At 33.7% G+C, this 8,749-nt stretch overlaps 1 protein-coding gene across 5 annotated transcripts; it reads right to left on the reverse strand.

Moving 5' to 3' along the window:
- Positions 1-184: 184 nt before the first annotated feature.
- On the reverse strand, positions 185-3,675 carry GstT3 (Glutathione S transferase T3). Of its 5 annotated transcripts, none has more exons than XM_017231955.3 (4): positions 3,556-3,675; positions 1,942-2,088; positions 1,358-1,780; positions 185-486 (listed from the first exon to the last, which is right to left on the reverse strand). In XM_017231955.3, the coding sequence occupies exons 1-4, from the start codon at positions 3,644-3,646 to the stop codon at positions 341-343; spliced, it is 807 nt and encodes a 268-aa protein (XP_017087444.2). In that variant the 5' UTR covers positions 3,647-3,675; the 3' UTR covers positions 185-340. The 5 variants fall into 5 exon arrangements, with proteins under 5 accessions (XP_017087444.2, XP_017087443.2, XP_017087445.1 ...); XM_017231954.3 differs by having other exon boundaries at positions 1,942-2,091; XM_017231956.3 differs by lacking the exon at positions 3,556-3,675 and adding an exon at positions 2,213-2,274 and having other exon boundaries at positions 1,942-2,091.
- Positions 3,676-8,749: the final 5,074 nt, after the last annotated feature.

Genomic DNA, 8,749 nt, shown 5'->3' on the forward strand with positions numbered 1-8,749 from the left:
ATGTATGTAAACATCTGATATATATTATATTTTTATTATGATTTTTTTTCAAACAAACCAACAAAAACAAATAATTGTGGATTTCTATAAAAATTCGATAAAATACGAAACACAATAATAAAAGAAAAAGAAAAACAACAACAACAACCAATATTAAGAATAAATTGTACAAGGATAAACCAGAAAAAAAATAAACCACTTGTTTCATTTATTTATTTTTTATATACATATACATATTAATATATCTTAATCCCATTGGAATTTGTATGTAAGTGGTACATGCTAGATAATATTTACATAATGATAATGTTTGTGCTTAACATAGATCCTTTGTGGATCTCTATAGCTTGGCCTGAGGTCCTGTTCCGGATATTTTGTAGACAAACTCGTGGGCCACATCGTAGTGCGGATTGCAGCTCTGGCGCACGCGCTTCAGCCAGGCCCGGATCTTGGGGTACTTGATCCTCACATCGTAGTCAGCCATGCCTGGAATAAGCCGAATTATTTTAATTCCAACTATTTTGTACGATTTTTACGCCTTGGAAAAATTTTAAAAAACTGGGTGAAATTGTAGATTTGTATTGGGTACTTCAAGAAAATTTTCGGATCGGTAAGATATAATATTTGAGCACCAACTATAACCCAAGTTATGGTCATAAGAAAATTAAATTGACTATTTCTTGCATGTTTTCTGGGCCATACATATATTGCTGTCATTTTGGTAGCAATTTGAAAACGTTACTAAGCCCATTTATAATAAAGGGAAATTATCTTCTTTGTTCTGCATTAAAATTTAAGTAACATAAAGACATATTTTTACTAAATATTTTACCATCATAAAGATGGAAAATGTTCAAATTTTGTATTTTTTTTATTTTGGACAAGAAATGATAGTACTCGAAAGGCTGAGCACGCAAAGGTATACCATAAATAGTATAATTAATATATCATAATTATAACCCAAGTTATGGAAACCAGAATATGGAATTTAGAAAATCCAAAAAGCATTCTCTTTTAATCTGCATCAAAATATAAAAGTAGAAATATAAATATGTTTCTATTCTAAAAATTTCTAAACATAAATTTTTGTCAATTTTTATAATATTAACCAATGGAAATTTTACGAAAAATGGATAAATATTATTTTTGAGATTAGTTCGTAAAGGTATATCTATGGAACCGATAAGTATAAAGTATGATCCGAGTTATGAAGGTACTAGATTCAAAAAAATAGAGCCAATAAAGCCAAGTTTTTGAATTTCTGAATCCTTAACTCTATTGCTAACCAATTTTGAACAAAACTCCATCTATAGAAGGTAAAAAACCTAAATATTCACTCCTTAATCCAAAAACTTACGTGTCTGTTCTATTTCGCAGGCTGCAAAAATATCGGCCACCGTCAGGGAGTTTCCCGTGAGAAAGTCCTTACCCTCCAGCCACACTTCCTCGACCACATCGAGATTGCGTTCCATATGCATTCGCATGACCTCGATCTTGGCCTCCGTGGGTGTCTTGCCGGTGAGAAGCGGTTCCAGCCACACGGTCCGGAAGTACATGGCGCAGGTGATTCGAAGGGTCATGTGCTGCCACTCGAGGAACTCGTCCACTCGGCTCTGGTCCACGAAGTACTTGGGATACAGATGCTCGGGGATCTTGCCCTTGGCACTCAGATACCGCAGAATGGCCACGCTCTCGGCCAGCTTGTAGCCATTGTCGTGGATGCAGGGCACGCGCTGGAAGCGATTTATCTCCCGCTTGTAGTCGTCGGTCAAGTGCTCGCCTGGAGGGGGCAAAGACCGTGGTGGCGATTAGATAGGGGTTAAGGGATAAATGGGGTTTCGAAATGTGCCCTATGGACTATTGGAGTGGAGTGTTTTTACTAAATATTTAAATAGGGTTTTTTAGTGCTTTGGTCCACTCTTACAAGAGGCCCTTCCTTACCATTTCTGAGAGCCACCACACAATCCTCAAATGGCATATTGCTCAGTCGGAAAATAATGTGCAAGGCCCTCGAGGGCTGTGACATCAGGTCGTAGTAGTAGCGTATGGGGTTGGACATCTTCAGGTTAGTTGCCTGCCTAACAGGAGCTGCTGCAAAACAGAATTATAAATAATATTTAAGAAATAAACAAATACAAGACACCCGGTCCAAAGATCAAACATAGATCTGCTGTTGCAACCCAAAGAAATCTCTATTTTTTACCGAACACACCACAAATTCTCTGGCAAACAAGTTCGACTGATAAAGCTACGCAAAGCTAGAGAAGTAAAGCTCGAACTGGGATCGAAATCAGCTGAGTAGACTTATATATAGCGGGGAGAGATATAGATAGTCGGAAATAGTCGGAGAGAGAGCTTTAATGTGCGTATGAAGTGCGTAAAGCTTTTTAAAGGCCGTTTACTCCAAAAAGTTTTTAATAAGAAAATTAAATTAAATGCTATTTATTAAATCCTATTTAAATGATAAAAAAACTAGAACAAAAAATTTTTTATGTTTTTAATTTTATTAGTGACTTTTAGAGAATAGAATAATTTGGCTAAAAAAGTATGTATAGCAATATATTCCTTATAAAATTAGTATATCTTTGATCAATATTTGCTTTCTTTCAAATTCAAAAGTCGGCTTTTTGCCGCCAAACACCTGGAATATTTATGTAGTTTGGAATATCATCTATAAATATTCTTTACTGAAAACCACGATTTTTTTCCTGACAAAAAGGTGAGTGCAGAAGATGCTCTCCTTTAGAAATGTAAGTGCACTCTCTCCTTTACTAAGAAGTAGGCCAAATTTTCTTTAAGAGAGTGTGTCACCTTTTTCTGGCACATTCTCTTATTTAAAAGCTTCCCTCACCGTCGGCCTCCGATCGCTGTTTTCTTTTTAATCCTTGCTTGTTAATTAGAACTCCTGTTTTTTTGATTATAATTATTATTACTAATAAATGTTTTAAATTTAAACGAAGGTGTAAAAAATTCAAATATAATTCTACGTTATTATATTGAGTAATTACAGTTGTTTGTAAATGTTTTACGTGCCGGTTTAAAGTGTGTTTTATTTTGTTTGTAATTTGGCGTCGCTTTTTAAGTGAAAATCACTTTTTACGCCGCAGAAAAAATGGAAAACCCTAATAAATATAATCCTTGCAATTGGTGTTATCTCTTCTATATCTGTGTCTTAATTAAATAAAGAATTATAATGTAATTTGTGATATTTTCTTTCTAAAGATACACTTCTAGGAAAAGTAGTAAGTACACGCCCATAAGGTTTCTTTCACATCTCGTTAAACTCTTAAACTCTTTTCATAAACATAACGAGCCAATTAAAGTTTGTTCTAGGTTTCTGACTTAATGTGTAGATTATAGAAATATTTATCCAAATTATATATGCATACTATATACATACTATATATATTATAGTATTACATTCTTGATAATTTTATAAAAACAACAAACTACTTCCTAAATAAAATTTCATTAACCACCAAATTCGTGACCAATTATTGATTTGAAATTTCACCAAAAAACACTAGAAACCTTTTTTAAAATATTTCGACTCACTTCTGGTTTTCGTAACTTCGTCAAAAGCCAATTGCATCTGATCGTCCCCATTGGTCAATCCTAACAAACTGGCCAAGATCGACACCGCCATTCCGAATTGAGGTTCCAGCTCCTCCGAGTTCAAACAGACGAATGAATAAAATGCAATTGCAGGGTTCTTAATTTATAAAGGCCACAAAAAATAAAAATAAAAATAAATAAATAGAACTCTGAATGCTCTGCAATATCAAAGTAAATGTGAAAATGCAAAGCAAGTATATGAAAATATATATAGAAGCGTAAAAAAGAGAGCAAGGCGAAATTGGCAAATAAAAGATAAGGCGGGTTTCCCTTTTTATAAAGCATACACTGGCAGAACTTAACAGATATTTGTTTAGGTATTTCGCTTATTTTTTAAATTTTGTATAGGTATATCTAAATATAGGTATAATATTTTTATAAATTGTATATGTTTTCACTAAATTACGTTTCATTCATCTCCCTGGCAATGTACTATAAATATCAACTATAATCAATCCGATTTTGGGCCATTGGCAACATCAAGTGGAATCGTGGGAATAGAACCTTGAATGAAGGCCTGTCTTATCGCCTGATAACCCAAGATTGTTTACCTTTGCCGGTAAGCTTATTTATATTTATAATTATTGAATGGATTTATCGAACATGCGTTAGGAAAACTTCCGTTAGGGAACAAATAAATAACAAGAATAAACTATATTACACGCGGTACTCATCTATTCCACATATTAATAAACAATATATATAGTTTGGCATCAACATTTTTTCAAAATACTTTCCTGTAGTGGTTCTGCAGAAATATGCAATTTGTGGGAGTGGATATTCTATAGCTTCTATAGCAAATTATATAGCTCTATCTCTTAAACTTTCTGAGACGGATAGACATGGCTATATCGACTCGACTGTTGAAGAGGACGACAAATTATACTTTTTATGATGATTTATGAATTTATAAATTTTTGAATTATATTCTATATATTTTTCCTCAAATCACTGCTCTGTCATGCTTCCAAAAACATGCATATATTTTATCCAGAACTGTCCCAAATTAAATTTCAGGGAGAAGGCATGTAAATAATAGATCTACAACTTTTATCGGACCCGATTATGTGTATCGGATCACATACAAACATATAACTGAATAAGCGGAAATGAGGTAACTTGTGTTTTTTAAACTTTTGTGGGCATTTATAAAGGTCTCCTTTACGGATGATCCTGAAATTAAAAAATTTTATTGGTTGTGTTTTCCGACCTTCTGAAGATGTTTCCAGTAAAAACTTTTATTAATACATATTACATATTTTTACATATTTTGTTCGAAAATTGTATTTATAAATTTTCTAAAAATTATAAAATTATCGTCTAAAAAGAAAACAATTACATTTTAGTGAAAATTTTTAATCTATATATTTTCTAAAAATATTCCCTTTTCTGTTTAAAAAGGAGTTCGCTTTTAGAAAGAAGGTTTGTTTTCTTCAATCTATTTTTCGAATGTACATATGAATGTACAAACCGACGTAGTCCCTTATGTACCAAAAATATCCAGCAATGAAAAAATAGAATTAAAAAAAATATTTCATGTTAATTATTTTAAAAACATACAAAAGGGAATGAAACAGGAAAAGAAAATGGGAATACCCACCTGATGTTACTCATGCTGGGATCGAACCACCAGCCAAAGCCCACTTCCTCGGCCAAATTACGATCAGGAAATCCATCCTCGTCTCGATCAAAGGTGGAAAATGTGGAGCCCTGCCTAGGGAACAACATATTGGCGTTTCCAGTACATTTGCCAATACTTTTCAGCATATATCCTTCGTTTTGACTGCCCACAACAAAATGGTTGCATGTTCTCCTTTGAAATACATTTTCCATCGTGGTTACCATAAGTTCATGAGGGTTTTCATTCATCAGTAGGTGCAGTTGTTTGAGGCCAATGAAGAACTCATCCGTACCATTAATTCCGACATTTCCAAATCCACGTTCATAATCCTCATACGTGCGATTGAATAATTTTGAAGAACCACGTCTATAAAAAACTTTCATCCATTTAGATCCATAATTCCCGTATGTACAACAAAGCACTTTAAACGGGTCTGTGCCTGGAATTTGGATCTCACGGATATCGCGGTAGAATGCGAACATTTCTCCATGAAATTCTATATTTTTTGTCTGTCTCTCTGGACAAGGATCCACTGTCTTCATTTGATTATTCGAGTTTGAGATTTCTTCCGAGAGATGAAAAGACTGCGGAATTTTAATCAAAATTAATTTTCAAAATAAAAAAACTTAAAACGGCTATTACCTCTTCTGATCCCCACGCGGCAGAAATATAGAAAATTGCTGAAATGAGGGCCACTGGGAGAATCATCTTGTACTTTTGGGATCAAACGGAACACTCTTCTGAAAGAATCACCGAAAATATTTCAACTGATGCTGCGAGTTTCGAAGCTCTGGCTTTTTAAGGCCATTCTCGGTCTTGAGCTTGAGCTCTGATAAGGAATTGTGAAATACGCAAACATATAGAGAAACCAAAATATTCTACAGACAGAATGTGCGTAGATGGGGTGCCAGACGGTATTAGAGATTACAGAGAGGTGATTAGCAATAAGAACTGATTTATGTTGCTAATCTTTTATTTTAAATTATTGTTATTTATATATTATTATATATACTACATTCTCCAGATGGAAAGTACTTTTCAAATAGATTTCAATGACGCAATAGTGCCTTATCTTTAACAAATAAATGTCGCGCTTAAGTGCGTCTTCTATTTTACATAGTTTATGAATTTCGATACTAGTTTAGTATCCAGTTTTTAAAAACTAAATTGTTGTCGAAGTTAGTTGGAAGTATACTGAGTTTCAAAATAACTTGTGGTTGATGCGATATCTCAACAAACAAGAAAGAAAGGCTAACTTCGGGCGGAGCCGAAGTGATATACCCTTGCGGTTAAGATATTTATCGCGAATATCGCATATAGAATATATTATAAAACCAATTTATTAGAATAAAAAACTTAAAAATAAAGTCATAGCTTCCAAAAGCTATCCAAAAGAGTAAAGTTGGTAAATTTACCAAATACTTTTTCCGATTGTTCAGTTATATGGCAGCTATAAGTTATAGTCGACCGATCCTTATGACATTTGGAAGCTCGGATCATAAGGTCGGACCTAAAATGGAATCTGTAGGAACTTCAAACATTTTATCTTCAAAAACAAGAAAGTACGGACATTGCCAATAGTTCAGTTATCTGGGAGCTATAGGATATAGTCCCCTATAGGTTCCACAGTGATGGCTATATCTTCCTCAATTCTTATCCGATTCTCAAGAGGAGTATCTTTAACGATTGCTAGATCGATTTCCCACCATTTTGCATCAAAATCCTGAGCCAAAATATTTTTTAGATGTTTTGTCATGGGATGTGATGGGATCCCTTGAACATTTGGTTTTCCCTTTTGGGGTCCACAGTGATGGCTATATCTTCCCCAATTCTCATCCGATTCTGAAGCGGAGTACCTTAAATGATTTCTGAGTTGATTCCCCACCACTCTGCATCAAAATCTAGAGACAAAATATTTTTTAGACTTTTTGTCGATTTTTCGTGATGGGATCCCTTGAAAATGGGATTTTCGCCTATAGGGTCCACAGTGATGGCTATATCTTCCCCAATTCTCATCCGATTCTCAAGCGGAGTACCTTAAACGATTTCTAGATTATTACGATTTCTTTCTACGAATTAAACGATTTCTCGATTATCCACCATTCTGCATCAATATCCTGAGACAAAATATTTTTTAGATTTTTGTCCATTTTTCGTGATGGGATCCCTTGAAAATGGGGTTTTCTCTTTTGGGGTCCACAGTGATGGCTATATCTTCCCCAATTCTCATCCGATTCTCAAGGGGAGTACCTTAAATGATTTCTGGATCGACTCCCCATCATTCTGCAACAAAATCCTGGGACTAAATATTTTTAAGAATTTTTGTCCATTTTTTGTGATGGGATCCCTTGAAAACGGGGTTATCCTCTATAGGATCCTTATGAAAGTTGGTATATCGTATTAATTTGCCAAGAATAGAATTCATAAAAATCCCAACTCTGTAATTGTAAAAATACCGATTTTACAATATTTCCAATCAATCAGTTATGTATATGGCAGCCATCGGATATAGTCGGCCGATCCCGGCTGTTCCGCCTAATATGTATACTGCGTGCAAAGAAAAGAAGGGTGTGTACAAAGTTTCAAGTCTTTCTTAAAAATCACTTTTTAAAACCATCTTCCTAAGACTAAGCTTTCTTTGAAACTAAAGAACTTTGACCTATCCTTACCATCCAGGTTCCAGCATCCCTGTGTAGTTTCTCATGCCATGTCTGTATGATGAAAATTAATTTAAATATTTTTAGATATTTATAGATATTATTTTAAAGCTTTTATAATAAGAGTATAATACCATTCCATTTCATTAAAAAGTTACCATTTTTTGTTTTGTGCAAATTGCATTTAATATAATTTACATTTTTATAATTTAACAACACATTTTGCGGTGTTACAATAAAATAAAAATGGATAATGCAAAACTTTGAATATATACCATAAAATGGAAAATTTAATATCAAAGAATAAAGTTAATTCAAAACTTAAAAGAATACCTTAATTTTTGAACAAAATATTCCCAATTTAATTCTTTTACACTTTGCCATACGTCCATGCGGAAACCGATGAGGGTCATTTTTAACATTTCCAAGGTTTTCTGATCAACATCGGATGCTTTTAAAAATTGCATCATTTCTAGAAGCTTCGCTTCAACGACTAGAAACTCCACCTCACGATTAATTTCTTCCAGTTTATACAGAAATGAGGACGAACCCTTGACCAGGTATCCTACAACAACGACAAGTCCAAAGACACACACAAATTCCGTAATCATAATGATCTGTGACTTGTCGCCTTCGTTGAAGTCCACAATAATCTTCAGTGATGAATCTTAATCTTTAGTTTGAATTCACACACTAAATTGAAAAAATGAGTTGAATGGATTTGTTTGGATGAATGCCTCATAATATAACATCATAATATAATATCATAATATAACATTCTAAAAAAAAGTCCCAAGCTTCGATCTTTAAAAATATCAAAGCTGGTGTTTTTACCAAATATCATTTCCGTTTGTTC

This window comes from Drosophila bipectinata, chromosome XR, assembly GCF_030179905.1.
Source record: "Drosophila bipectinata strain 14024-0381.07 chromosome XR, DbipHiC1v2, whole genome shotgun sequence".
Classification (NCBI taxonomy): Eukaryota; Metazoa; Arthropoda; class Insecta; order Diptera; family Drosophilidae; genus Drosophila; species Drosophila bipectinata.

What these genes read in the sequence shown, in the direction of transcription:
- GstT3 (XM_017231954.3), bottom strand. Translation starts at nt 3,646, where the DNA reads ATGGCGGTGTCGATCTTGGCCAGTTTGTTAGGATTGACCAATGGGGAC. An exon ending in TGTGGTGGCTCTCAGAAATG is followed by an intron (nt 1,781 to 1,941) that starts GTAAGGAAGGGC and finishes TGCCCCCTCCAG; the next exon opens with GCGAGCACTTGACCGACGAC. An exon ending in CTGCGAAATAGAACAGACAC is followed by an intron (nt 487 to 1,357) that starts GTAAGTTTTTGG and finishes GGCTTATTCCAG; the next exon opens with GCATGGCTGACTACGATGTG.